At 41.6% G+C, this 15,325-nt stretch overlaps 1 protein-coding gene across 1 annotated transcript; it reads right to left on the bottom strand.

Annotated features, from left to right (window-relative positions):
* Positions 1–1,528: 1,528 nt before the first annotated feature.
* LOC311131360 (volume-regulated anion channel subunit LRRC8C-like) lies at positions 1,529–14,127 on the bottom strand (the record flags this gene model as incomplete). Its single annotated transcript, XM_084164320.1, has 6 exons — positions 1,529–2,095; positions 2,305–2,667; positions 7,803–8,124; positions 8,542–9,149; positions 9,319–9,693; positions 13,990–14,127. The coding sequence occupies 6 exons, from the start codon at positions 14,125–14,127 to the stop codon at positions 1,529–1,531; spliced, it is 2,373 nt and encodes a 790-aa protein (XP_084020446.1).
* Between the last annotated feature and the right edge of the window lie 1,198 nt (positions 14,128–15,325).

Raw genomic sequence — 15,325 nt, 5'->3', positions numbered from 1 at the left:
TTTGACATTTATATCTTAAACAATAAGGAAACTATTAACAATTAACTATGTAACACTGATCATAAAAAAATATTCTCATGGCCTTAAAGTCAGATTCACTCCAATGATTCACTCCAATAGTCCCTAAAGAGTTAACATTGATGCATTCAAAGATATCCACACTATACCAGTAGATTCATATTAGCACATACGTTAATATGCTGAAATATGCTAAAAATACTTTAAGCATGCTTTCCCGTGTGAGCTCACTGCCTCAATAATATCTGGCATGCTCACAAGAAAGAAGGAACAGCTGTCGCCTTCCCACTTGCTCCACCCACCCCGACCAGAAAAAAATGAGCCAGTGAGATATCACCTTTCCCTACAGTCTCTGGGGCACCCCCTTCCGTGGGGTGGGGGCAATAAGTAGACCAGAGTGGCTCCGCCCTGATCAGAAAAAATTAGGGAGTGGGATTTCTCGCTTTCTATATCGTCTCTGCCCGAATAGAAAGGAGGTGCCCTCAAACCAGCCTGTTTTTGTCCCTGGCCATAGAGCTGGTTAGAGGTCACACCTGCCACGAGTGCCTTCTCCCACTTATACCCCACAGACTACAGAACTCTTAACAATTTCCATTCTAGTGTACATTCTATCTTTGTAATTATAAGCCTACATTCTATCCAGTTTATGATGAATGAAGCTTGTGCTCGACAAACTGCATAATACAGTACAGTGTAATAAATAACAGTATCGACAATACAAAAACAAGCAATCTAGTAATTGATATCCTGATGGACAGTATACCTTTGCTTGGTCCCAGATCTGTTTGTGCTATCATTCCACTCCTTGCCACTCCATGTCATGCAAAACATTATGAGTACAAGCAGTCGAATATTAGCACAAATAAATGACTGTATATATGAATGGACAAAGCCATCGATCACATGACACCATTCATTCCTACATGAAGATGAAATAGCGCATTGACCACGAAGATTTACATTTTTCCATTCACTATAATGGGGATCCTGTTTTCTGCTAATAATGCCTGCAGAACCGCAGTCAGCCATGAACTTCCATGGCTTCAATGAGAGGGGCTGTTGTTCTCCCCTGGCACAAACAGACTGGTACCAGGGCTAAGTATACCTTGCCTGTGACTAATTATATTGTTAAGAACCATTTAATTACAACACAAAGCCATATTTCCTTCTGTCATAAAGTAACACAGACATAATACTCAAAAACATACACCCATGAATATCACAACTGTTCCCTTGAACGAACTAAGGGTTAGTGCTTAGAGTTTGATCATGATAAGCTAAGTATACAGTAAAATCTAGTATTTTGTTAGACTATGATTGTCAGATTAAGACAAAATTGGCATTTTCTTTTTCACAGACATGTAAGTTGGCTTGTCCAAGCCAGAATGGCCCATAGGGCAGGAGCCAATCTCCTGTTTATCGAGTGTGAGGCAGCTTGATGTACAAGTACACCCCCTGGACAGGACGCTAGTGTATCGCAGGGCCTTTTGCACAGATACTGTAAAACATTTCACTCAGCCTTAATTTTGTCTCTGATATCAGAAGGCAAGGTTTCAAACAAGACGTCCTCCACCACTAGGCCGCCACGCTTCAACGCCCGGCAGAACCGCAGCTCTGGAGGCAGGAGCTCAAAATGGTTGCCCTTCAGTTCCAGGTGTGTCAATAGAACCAGGTATGAGATCTTTGGTGAGAGCAACGACAGCATATTCTTGCCCAGCTTGAGGGTTTTGAGCTTCTTGCAAAAGAAGAGCTCGTCTGGAAGGTTCTCGATCTTGTTGCACGTGACAGAGAAATACTGAAGACTCTGTAGGACGCCGATCTCCGGCGGAATGAACCGGATGTCGTTGTTGGACAGGTCCAGGTAACGAAGCTTGTTGCATAAGAACAGGTGCGGGGACAAGATCTCTATCTTGTTGTGGCTGAAGTAGAGGCGCTCCAGGCTTCCCAGCTTCTTGATGTGTTCTGGGATGTAGCAGATATTGTTGTGCCAGAGTTTCAGGCACGTCAGTTTGCGAAGGTGCTGGCAGCTGACTATCTCCTCAATGGAGTGCAGGTTGTTTTCCTTAAGATCCAACTCCTGTAGAGTTAAGAGTTAAATGTTTTTATTTTAAGTGGCATTCCACAATATTACAGCAATTGGCAATACATTTTTGCAACCCTAGTTTTGAGACACTGTATGCAATCATAGCAGCCAGTTACAGTAACTCATACCTGTAGGCTGACTACTCAGAGTTTTGAGACACTGTAGGCGATCATAGCAGGCACTCAAAGTACGGCATATCATACCTGTAGGTTCGTGAGGCTGAAGACAGCATGTGGGATGCGTTCCAGGTCACAGTGCACCAGCTCCAGTTCAGTCAGGTTCACCATCTTCTTCAGGTTGTTGAGCATCACCAGCTTGGTTCCATCATTGTAGATGTACAGCTTCTGCAGGTGGCTGGACACATCCACGATGGACTGGGGGATCTTTGTAAAGTTACTTTTGAGCGAGAGGATCTTCAGATGCTTCAGCTCCCTCAGGGACTCCAGAACCACATTCTTCGAAGAGTCAGGACTCAGTGAGCCAATGAGGTAGAGCTCCTCTAGATTCCGCAGGTGGTACAGCCAATGAGGCAGCTCCCTGCTGTCATCAAACTTCACCCTGAGCACCTTAGATAGAGATAGATGGATAGATGGATGGCTAGATATATAGATATTTTGTTAATCCCAGCGGGGAAATGTAATGTCAATAACAACAGCAGACAAAATACACATGGGTCGTTCCCAAAAATATGTGTGCCTTTTGAGTACCTTTGATATTTTAAGTAGAAATTGTGCACAAATGTGGAATTTTAAAAGCCTGTTATATTAAATGCCCCCACATGGATAATTCGATAAACCCGGTTTTTAATATGGATATGTCGCTCTGTGTATCCTCTGTGACTTCTAGGAAGATTTTTAACCTTAACCCCCAAATGTTTTCACCATCATTGTAAAGCCCTAGTTATTTTGTTGCTTTGACAAAATCATTTCTGAAGATTATTATTTATTTTATGTTGTTAGTGATTCATTTTAAGGAAGAAAAAAAAACCTGTCCCTCATTTTACATCTTAAGGTCAACCCTGTTACGTGAACAGAACTCTCGTTTTAATATGGTGAAACTATTCCTTTAAAAAATAAATTCTAAATAAATATTGAACATCAAATAGTCATATCAAAGCACGTGAGCTGGTTCTATTGTTTTTGGCAATTGTCTGGTGTTTTGTTGTGGAATACTGAGTGGGTCGAGCATAACACGTTTTGTTGTGTTGTTTGATGTAAGAAAACACTTTACAAAATAAAATGCATTATTATTCCCATACCATTATCACAGAGAATCAGACATATTATGTTACCCTCTGCTTATTGGCCACCTAGCTAATTCAAGCCTGTCTCAAAATACAACACTGCCCCTTTCAGACAGAAAAAAGCTCTTTATCTGACTCTTTACCTGACTTCAAAGATGGCTAGAAATGTTCACGTTTTGTGCTCTTGTAGGAAGCAATCACTCCCACATTTCTGACTACAAATTAGCTATAACTGGGCTAATAACTCACTAACTAGCAAAGAATATGAACACATTTGCACACGTGGCTACATGCAGCTCTCGCTTTGATCTCAAAACAAGCGCATAATAATCACGACCACTCCAGTTCAAAGTGAATGGCACAAATCCATATGTCAATGGCCCCATGTAGCTCAGTTGGTAGAGCATGGCGCTTGCAACGCCAGGGTTGTGGGTTCGTTTCCCACGGGGGGCCAGTATGAAAATGTATCCACTCACTAACTGTAAGTCGCTCTGGATAAGAGCGTCTGCTAAATGACTCAAATGTAAATGTAAAATGTCTATTTGCATATAGGCCTACAGCAACTCTGATTGGTTATGGAGCACCAGTCTGTGTAGAGTACTGGCCTGATTCGTGCCTGTCAATACAATAGAATCCTACTTCGATGCGCTCTGCTTACAACAAAATCGCTTGCATAGTTCGTTTTGTTTCGGTATGTTGCATTGAAAGTGGCTAATATTGCGTTGATTCGATCACAATTCCCACAGTAAAGGGCAACGTTGACAGTGTTAACTAATGGGGAAAACTCTACAAAGTTGAGTGAAGTTCAATCTCGTGCTTCTCTGCGCAGGCTGATATTTCTTCTGCACGTCAGTCCCGTGGGAGCTGCCTGAAGCATAGAGGGAACATTGCTTGCAAGTTGCTGGTTTTGTTTGGTGGCCTTTCATTTGTTTTTTAGTCTTTAGTTTGGGCATACCTTTTGTATTTTTCCTTTTTGTACATATTTATGTTTCGTCACCATCTGAACAAATTATAAATCGCTAGGACTGGCTGACCAGGAGGTCAAGAGAGACAGAGTTGGCCCTGGACCAAAGTAAGGTTGCTGTCTCCCTGGGCATACAGTGCCTTGCAAAAGTATTCATTCCCCTTGGCATTTTTCCTATTTTGTTGCATTTCAACCTGTAATTGAAATTGATTTTTTTTTGGATTTCATGTAATGGACATACACAAAATATCTAAGTGTCACATTATCTGTCACATGATCTCAGTATATATACACCTGTTCTGCAACACCACTAAGCAAATGGCACCACCAAGCGAGCGGCACCATGAAGGCCAAGGAGCTCTCCAAACAGGTCAGGGACAAAGTTGTGGAGAAGTACAGATCAGGGTTGGGTTATAAAGAAATATCAGAAACTTTGAACATCCCACGGAGCACCATTAAATCCATTATAAAATAAATGGAAAGATTATGGCACCACAACAAACCTGCCAAGAGAGGGCCGCCCACCAAAACTCACGGACCAGGCAAAGGGGGAATTAATCAGAGAGGCAACAAAGAGACCAAAGATAACCCTGAAGGAGCTGCAAAGCTCCACAGCAGAGATTGGAGTATCTGTCCATAGGACCATTTTAAGTTGTACACTTTATGGAAGAGTGGCCAGAAAAAAGCCATTGCTTAAAGAAAATAATAAGCAAACACATTTGGTGTTCGCCAAAAGGAATGTGGGAAGGTACTCTGGTCAGATGAGACTAAAATTGAGTTTTTTGGCCATCAAGGAAAACCCTATGTCTGGCGCAAACCCAACACCTCTCATCACCCCGAGAACACCATCCCCACAGTGAAGCATGGTGGTGGCAGCATCATGCTGTGGGGATGTTTTTCATTGGCAGGGGCTGGGAAACTGGTCAGAATTGAAGGAATGATGGATGGCGCTAAATACAGGGAAATTCATGAGAGAAACATGTTTCAATCTTCCAGAGATTTGAGACTGGGACGGAGGTTCACCTTCCAGCAGGACAATGACCATAAGCATACTGCTAAAGCAACACTTGAGTGGTTTAAGGGGAAACATTTAAATGTCTTGGAATGGCCTAATCAAAGCCCAGACCTCAATCCAATTGAGAATCTGTGGTATGACTTAAAGATTGCTGTACACCAGCGGAACCCATCCAACTTGAAGGAGCTGGAGCAGTTTTGCCTTGAAGAATGGGCAAAGATCCCAGTGGCTAGATGTGACACACTTATAAAGACATACCCCAAGAGACTTGCAGCTGTCATTGCTGCAAAAGGTGGCTCTACAAAGTATTGACATTCAACACCTAGGCGCATTTGCTGATTACTCACAGATGCACACATTCCTTCAGGTTACAGACCATGTACAGTGCCTTCAGAAAGTATTCACACCCCTTGACTTTTTCCACATTTTGTTGTGTTACAGCCTGAATATAAAATGTATTAAATTGAGATTTTTTTTGTCACTGGCATACACACAATACCCCATAATGTCAAAGTGAAATTATGTTCTAAATTAATAAAAAACTGAAAAGCTGAAATGTCTTGAGTCAATAAGTATGTATCCCCTTTGTTATGGCAAACCTTAATAAATTCAGGATAAAAAATTAGCATAACAAGTCACATAATAAGTTGCATGGACTCACACTGTGACTCACATAGTGCATGGACTCACATAGTGTTTAACATGATTTTCTAATGACTACCTCATCTCTGTACCCCACACTTACAATTATCTGTAAGGTCCCTCAGTCAAGCAGTGAATTTCAAACACAGATTCAACCAGAAAGACCAGGGAGGTTTTCCAATGCCTCACAAAGAAGGGCACCTATTGGTAAAAATAAAAAAGGCAGACATTAAATATCCCTTTGAGCATGGTGAAGTTATCAATTACACTTTGGATGGCGTATCAATACATCCAGTTACTACAAAGATACAGGCGTCCTTCCTAACTGAGTTGCCGGAGAGGAAGGAAACCGCTCAATGGTGACTTTAAAACAGTTACAGAGTTTAATGGCTGTAATTGGAGAAAACTGAGGATGGTTCAACAACATTGTAGTTACTCCACAATACTAACCTAATTCACAGAGTGAAAAGAAGTAAGCCTGTACAGAATACAAATATTCCAAAACATGCATCCTGTTTGCAACAAGGCATTAAAGTAATACTGCAAAAAATGTGGCAAAGCAATTCACTTTTTTATATTTGGGGCAAATCCAATGCAACACATTACTGAGTACCACTCTCCATGTTTTCAAGCAGAGTGGTGGCTGCATCATGTTATGGGTATGTTTGTAATCGTTAAAGACTGGGGAGTTTTTCAGGATAAAAAAGAAACAGAGTGGAGCTAAGCACAGGCACTGGGAGATTAATTCACCTTTCAGCAGGACAATAACCTAAAACACAAGGCCACACCTACACTATAGTTGCTTACCAATAAGACAGTGAATGTTCCTCAGTGCCCGAGTTACAGTTTTTGCTTAAAAATCTATGGCAAGACCTGAAAATGGTTGTCTAGCAATGACCAACAACCAATTTGACAGAGCTTGAATTTTGAAAAGAATAATGGACAAATGTTGCACAATCCAGATGTGAAATTGTCTTAGAGACTTACCCAGAAAGACTCACAGCCGTAATCGCTGCCAAAGGTGATTATAACATGTATTGACTCAGGGGGTTGAATACTTATCTAATCAAGATAGATTAGTGTTTTATTTTTCATTATTTATTTTAACAAATGTTATAATTTTTCTTCCATCACGACATTACAGAGTATTTAGTGTAGACCATTGACAAAATATGACAATTAAATCCATTTTAATCCCACTTTGTAACACAACAAAATGTGGAAAATATCAAGGGGTGTGAATACCTTTTTGAAGGCTCTGTAACTAGGCCTAGGACCTCTCGACAAAGAGAATGCATCAATATCCATAGGCTAGTTTTTGGGTTCATAACAATACTTGACTCCAAAAACACTACAGTAAATACTACAGTAATGTCAGCAAAAACACTACAGTCCACAAAACACTACAGTAATTACTATAGTATACACTACAGTATACTATAGTAAACTGTAAATACTACAATATACTACAGTCATGTCCACAACACTACAGTAAAACTACATTCCGCAAAAACACTACAGTGAAGGCTACTACTTTACTATGGTATTTTTTCATGTGGGCTGTTACTTTATTTGGCACTTAATAGGCACTTATTTTTCATTTAACCTCTTGAGATGGGAAAACTGTTTTTTTATTAAGTTGAACATTTGCTCTTTATGGCAGAATGTTACAATTAGGTGAAATCAAATGTGTTTTTAAGACCAAGTTATACTTCTCAAAACGCACCGAATTGGTGGAAATACCCACAAACTGTACAAGACAAAAACAGATTATAGAATACAAAGTCAAGAGCCATAAAAAAACATGCCACACCAAAAGACTACCAGAATAGCATACCTTGAGTTTCTCCTTGAGGAAGAAAGTGGCTGTGGTGTGGATCTTTAAGCAACACTGATATAGAGACAGCTCCTGGAGGTTTTCCAGCTGGGCGATGGAGGCCGGGATGGTTACGTTGTTGATGATCTCTAGCTTCAGGGACTGGAGCTCTGTCACCTCGAAGATAGTGTCCGGGAGCCCAGACAGCATGAAGAGCTGCAGCTCCAGTCTGTCGTTATGGTTGGTCAGCAGTCTCTGACGTAGCTTCTCTGGTGTCCACTCATGGTTCAGGTTTAGCTGTTTCAGTTTGTTCTCGCTGACCTCAGACAGGAACACTGCGAACCTGAGAGAGAGACAGAAAGAAAGAGAGAATAAGAAGATTACTTTATTGTCCAAAAAACTATGTAAAAGGATGTGCAACAGAAACTTGTCTTCTGTTTATTCAAATCAAATCAAATTATATTTGTCACATGCGCTGAATTCAACAGGTGTAGACCTTTCAGTGAAATGCTTACTTACGAGCCCTTAACCAACAATGCAGAGTATTTAAAAAGTAAGTTAGAAAAATGTGCTAAATAAACTAAAGGAAAAATAGTAACACAATAACCCCTTCGAAGGGTTGGAGCAGATGGCAGCCATACTACGGCATGTGAATGGTTTATTTTACAATTGGAGGCATTACATACTTATCAATAACAACGAAGAGCTGAATTATTTGAAACAATTTACAATTGTCTAATTTTAAAAAGAAAATCCGCACCTCTTGGAGTACAGTGGGTCGTACTGGTCGATCATGTGCAGCATGAAGGCAAAGTCATTCTTCACGTCTGGGATGTCATCGATTCCCGTTTCTTGCCGCACGTATTCAAAGGAGTACTCCTTCAGAGAGCGGTAGAAGAGCCAATAGGAAGTGTAGAGGCAGGTGAATCCGTACACAGCCACAAAGCACAGGTAACAGTATGACAACTTAGAGAACAGGTGGGCCATGGTGTGATTACAGGAGAAATGCTTATATCCCGTCATGTCCTGTATGTCCACACTGCACTTCACTGTGAACTGCACCTCAGAGACTAAAGCACTATTATACGCGATGATGAGGAGGAACTTGAACACCTTGAGAACAGTCTGGCGAACATACATAACATAGAGGATGTCCCCCTCCTCGACGTGCAGGCGGAACTTCTTCACCTTCTCAAACAGAGCTTTGGCTTGTTCTCCTTCCTTCTTATCCAGGGCGCTGGCTGTGGGCTTGTCCACTACGATCTTCTCTGGGATGGATTTGAGGGACTGGGTCTTCTCCAGGTTGTCCAGGTTCCCCTCTACAGACACGTTAAGGATCGCTCTACTGGCTCTGCTCTTCTTGTTGTCCTTGAATTAATTCATGAATGAATGAATGAATGCATTATATTTAAAATATATACAATATAGGGCCAGTTTCTGGGATACAGATTGAGCCTAGTCCAGGTTAAAACATAATTTTACGCACGCACACAGTAAATACATACATACAGTACATACAAACACATACCAACAATACCTTCTCCTCTGGGTTCTCTCCAGACACCTCAGACAGAGCTCTGGTAGTCCAGGGGGAGTCAAAGCACTTTCCCAAGATGGAGATGAAATGCTCTATCTTAGAGCTGGAGCCTGGGAACTTGAACCAGAAGTTGCTACACACCATGAAGATGAGGGTGTGGATGAGGACCAGGTAAGGGAAGTACTTGGCGTACCAGTGCAGGGCTTTCTCGTAGCACATCTGGTTGATGAAGCTGTACTGCTGGAAGTCCAGGTTGGTTTTCCGGCCCATCAGCTCGTGCACGTCCAGCGGCACAGCAGTTTTATTTGGTAAGAGTATTGTTTGGTTGGGCATGGACATTTTTTGGGGAAGGCAGATGATTTTGTCCTGCCTCACCTGAAATAAAACAAAGAACAAACAATAACTCAGCAAACCAAAATTGTTTCTGTGAAAGTTCCCAGAACATTCGTTAGGTTGCGACAAATGTTCTCATAACACAAAAACTGTCCAGTTGTGCTGATTATACAATGTTTGTATAAAACATTTGCCTGATGTTGCAAGAATGTTGACAGAACGTTGCTCTCACATTTTGTTGCAGCAGTATGTTCTAAAACATTACTGGTACATTGTGTTATTACATTACCTGGAAACCTAATGAGCACGTTTGGGGAATGTTCTGTGGTGCTTGTTACAAATGTTGTGCACAACATTTTAGTGAATGTTAGGAGAATATTCCAAGGATATTTCATTTTGTTTTTAATCTGAAAGAAAAATACATTTTGCTATCAAAAACATTCCTTAAATGTTCTTGGGATGTTATCATCCTAATGTTAGATAAAACCCTAACTAGAACTTCATGGGAACCTTAACTAATGTTATTGGAATGTTCCCGGTTTGCTGGGAAGAATCAAGCAAGCAACACAGCAACATCAAAACTTAAAACTTGAAACTAGTCTATTACATAAAGTTAGTTAGATACAGTGATAATATAAACAACGGGGGGAATATCTGATGATCTGGCCTGGTTTCCCAAAAGTTCATCATTAGAACCTCTGTAGGAGCATCGCTAAATCTCTGAGCTGTTTCCCAAAACCATAGTTACTAAAGTTGCACTTGAAAACACTTGTTATTTACAGACTGCCTCAGATCACTTGTAGAACAGCTAAGTGCATTGTTAGATGCTTTTTTGCCCTTCTTCAACACTTTATTCACAGAAGACTTCCGCTAAACATAGGATCAAGATGTTTATCTGTCTGAAAGTGATGCTGATAACTTAAATTGTTACAAACAAGTGAAGGATACAAATATGCTTCAAATGAAAGCCGAGATGACTGCAATAAAATATAAATAGGCTAAATGGGCCTATATATTTCAATCATATTGAAATAAATTCTACAGTATGTTCAATCAATTTAGTTATATTTTGATAATAGGCTATTGTTTGTAATTTGACTCAATATATTGCATATGTAACAACAGGTGCACGATGATGTCCCCAATCGGTAATTTAGTACATTATTATTGGGTAAGCATTATAAGCCACCTGAATATTTGAAGCCATAGATGGTAATATCTCTAGGAGCTGATCCGTCATCAGTATTGTGGTGTAATTCTAATGTTAAGGTAAGATTTGAATGGAGAAAGATGATCCGAGAGCAGCGCTGCTTTTCTTTTGATCTTATCAGTATCGACACATGGTCTAACGACACATTTAGCAAACGTTTTCTCTACGTGGTGTTTTGGGAAACGCATGTTACATCTTTGACTGTTGAAGGAATGATGCACCATTATAACACTAGTAAGCCTAAGTTCCATTGCTATCGGGAAACCTTGCCCTGTCTCAATTTCTGCTCTGACTTCACTGGTAAACATGTGACTCAGACAGGAAATAACCAATTAGTGCTTTAACAAATCGAAATCGCAGACTGAAGAGGGAGACACTCACTCTAATGCCATGCAATACTGTACCAGAAAATAATGTGTTATGCTTGTTATAACACATAAAACAATATATATGTTTTACTATTCATATAGATGAATCATGGACCCAAGTTGTGGTGATGTATTTACAGTGAGAAAAAATATATATCATTTTTTTCTTCTTCAGCTTCGTAAAGATGTACTTTTCTTGCTATGATTCAGACCAGTGACATGGTTTATGGGGCAGAGGAAATTAGGCTCATGGTTGTGCTCAGGGGTGCGCTGCAGCAGTACAGGGCAGGACAGGAGAAACGCAGTCAGACTTGCTGAGTAGTCTCTCGAGAGAGGATCAGCAGAATTATATCTCTCTATATATCCTCTCTCTCTCTGAACCTCTCCTCTTGCTCTCTCACTCTCCCTCTCTCTCTCACTCTCTCCTCTCTCACTCTTTCTCCTGCTCTGTCTCTCTCTGCCCTCCCAACTCCTCTCCCTATATGCAGTAGCTAGTGTGTAGAGCTATTCATTGGCTTCTATCTGTTAAAATGTCCCTTTGGTAGAGCCAGTGTTAATCTTCACAAATCTAAACTCAGACACACAGTCCCATAAAGCCAGGAAATGTATTAATTTGAGCTAGTACACTGCTTTGCTTTGACAAGGCTGCAGTTCGCCCATATAAACTAATGGAAGTCATCAGATGGGTGGTGTTTTGACAACCTAGTCCCAGGGCAGTTCGTAGGATTTGGTAAGTGAATCTGTTCCCTCCATTTACTATGATATATTACGTTAGATTTCATTATGAATGGAATAGCGATCGTACAATTTAATACGAATTAGAGGACGTATAGTATCATACGTCTTACCCGGTCGTACAATAGCATACGAATTGGATGATTTAATGTAACATACATCTTGGAGTATGTATAGTATCATACGTCTTTCTCTGAGACTAGGTTGCTTGTTGTGTCCTAACAACAAAGGAGAGTTGCAGGTAGAATTTACATTGGTGTTTAGGAGAAATAACGACAAAGGTTAGGATAATTTATGCAGCAGGTTAGGTAAATTGGGTTATGGTTAGAGGGTTAGGGGAAGCTTAAATGCTAGTTGTCCCTGACGTGGCTCGAACGCGCAACCTTTCAATTGCTAGACGGTTGTGGTATACGCCCACCCATCCTCCCTGACCAACTTCCCTACTGTTGTTTTCTGTCTAAAGTAACTAACCTTTAGTGCATATCACATGTCTTCGAGGTGCTCAGAAATACGTATAGTATGTTTCATATGGCTCTGACGCCAGGCTGGTTTTGAAATTGCCCACAATTAACAAACAAACATTCTAAACACTCATTCTGTCTTTTTGTAGAGATCCTTCCCATCAGCTCAAGTGGACAACAGGGGATATTCCTACCCTAATAAATAGTTCCTATCAATGGTGTTTGGGGGTTTCAAAAAATAATTAGTCATAATCTACAGGGGTTTATATATAGATGGAGCCCTTATGGGCACTGGTCAAAAGTAGGCCACTACATAGGGAATAGGGTTCATTTGGGATGCAGCCCAGAATCAGCAGATCGAACTCCACCATCTTCAATTGGTCAGAGTGGTGAAGAGAAGTGAAGTGACAGGTCATGGGCTGCTGGAATCATGACTATGTCCCAAATGGCCTCCTATTCTGTATTTATTGCACTACTTTTGACCAGTGCACTATAGGGAATAGGGTGCCATTTTGGACAAGTCCCATTTGTTTATGAAGAGGGGGTGGGGCAGGCAGGGGGCCATTTTTGGTGCACGGTGCAGTGTGTGTGTTTCCCATGTGTTCCCCATGTGTTTATGAAGAGGGGGTGGGGCAGGTGGGGGGCCATTTTTGGTGTGTGGTGTGTGTGTTTCTGTATGTCTGTGTGTGGAGTGCAGGAATGTCTTTCCCTTCCGCTGGTAAACTCCCGTCAGATTGCAGCTTACATTAACCTAACCTTGTCCCCAGGCTCGAATTGATGGGACTTTGAAATGTTTTGAAAATCACCCATCAAAAGAAATGTTCACAGCGACCATATTATTTTTGCAGAGACCAATTCATTCTTAGTTCAGGCATATAAAGTTTATATTTGAAAACTTTCTGATTTCCCAAACTCACTTCCTTGTTTAGCCCATTACTTGCTATGCTAGCGCATTGAAATCCACAAAGAGGGGGAGATGCTGGATGGTGCAGGAGTGAAAGATCAGCCAATTAAAACCTGCAGATGTTTACTCCGCTCCTACCATTGACTGCCATTCAAGTAGCGTTCTGAGGTGCTCTGAAACCAGACGTCTCGACAGAGAGAGAGCGAGATTAACATGAACCCAACATTGGGTTGTTTGTCACTGCAGGACAGGCCACACTAAAGTTCTAGAGCTGTGTCCCTAATTACTTTAACATTTATTTTAATATCTGCTATTCAGCAAGTCACTTTAAAGATTTGATTCAAGCATTTCAACATATCTTTAATTATATCTAGGTGGTAGTAGCAGATAAAGTAAACATAATATATGCTATAAAAACATGACTGTACTGTACACAGAAAACAAGGCAGACTATGTGAACTACAAGAGTAAAACTTAAAATTACATAATTACAACCAGAAATCTGAAACATAACATAATTTCAACCAGTCTTGCCCTCTGGGTATAGGCTTATGCTACAAAATGTTTAGAATATGTATGCACCTCATAGAAACAATTGCTTGTTCATAGATACTCAGGCTTTTTATGGAAGAGATTTTGAAGCTGTTTGATGCTACTGACCTGTAGGGTGCATCCGAACACCCCGATCATTAGCATGACCACAGAGAGGTAGTCTGTGAACACATCCCACCAGGGCTTCAGAACCCGGAACTGTGGCTGCTGCTCTGAGAACTGCCGGAACTCCGTCACAGGAATCATGGCTCCTGCTGGGACAGAGATGACATTGGGATTGTTTGCAAACAATGTATTTGTGAACAAACAATGTATAGCTTCAAAATACACTGCTCAAAAAAATAAAGGGAACACTTAAACAACACAATGTAACTCCAAGTCAATCACACTTCTGTGAAATCAAACTGTCCACTTAGGAAGCAACACTGATTGACAATAAATTTCACATGCTGTTGTGCAAATGGAATAGACAACAGGTGGAAATTATAGGCAATTAGCAAGACACCCCCAATAAAGGACTGGTTTTGCAGATGGTGACCACAGACCACTTCTCAGTTCCTATGCTTCCTGGCTGATGTTTTGGTCACTTTTGAATGCTGGCGGTGCTTTCACTCTAGTGGTAGCATGAGACAGAGTCTACAACCCACACAAGTGGCTCAGGTAGCGCAGCTCATCCAGGATGGCACATCAATACGAGCTGTGGCAAGAAGGTTTGCTGTGTCTGTCAACGTAGTGTCCAGAGCATGGAGGCGCTACCAGGAGACAGGCCAGTACATCAGGAGATGTGGAGGAGGCCGTAGGAGGGCAACAACCCAGCAGCAGGACTGCTACCTCCGCCTTTGTGCAAGGAGGAGCACTGCCAGAGCCCTGCAAAATGACCTCCAGCAGGCCACAAATGTGTATGTGCCTGCTTAAACGGTCAGAAACAGACTCCATGAGGGTGGTATGAGGGCCCGACGTCCACAGGTGGGGGTTGTGCTTACAGCCCAACACCGTACAGGACGTTTGGCATTTGCCAGAGAACACCAAGATTGGCAAATTTGCCACTGGCGCCCTGTGCTCTTCACAGATGAAAGCAGGTTCACACTGAGCACATGTGACAGACGTGACAGAGTCTGGAGACGCCGTGGAGAACGTTCTGCTGCCTGCAACATCCTCCAGCATGACCGGTTTGGCGGTGGGTCAGTCATGGTGTGGGGTGGCATTTCTTTGGGGGGCCGCAAAGCCCTTCATGTTCTCGCCAGAGGTAGCCTGACTGCCATTAGGTACCGAGATGAGATCCTCAGACCCCTTGTGAGACCATATGCTGGTGCGGTTGGCCCTGGGTTCCTCCTAATGCAAGACAATGCTAGACCTCATGTGGCTGGAGTGTGTCAGCAGTTCCTGCAAGAGGAAGGCATTGATGCTATGGACTGGCCCGCCCGTTCCCCAGACCTGAATCCAA

Source organism: Coregonus lavaretus, assembly GCF_964263955.1.
Source record: "Coregonus lavaretus genome assembly, chromosome: 6".
In the NCBI taxonomy this organism is placed as follows: Eukaryota; Metazoa; Chordata; class Actinopteri; order Salmoniformes; family Salmonidae; genus Coregonus; species Coregonus lavaretus.
The sequence above is the reverse complement of the archived record's forward strand: the minus strand, read 5'-3'. Positions and strand labels throughout refer to the sequence as shown.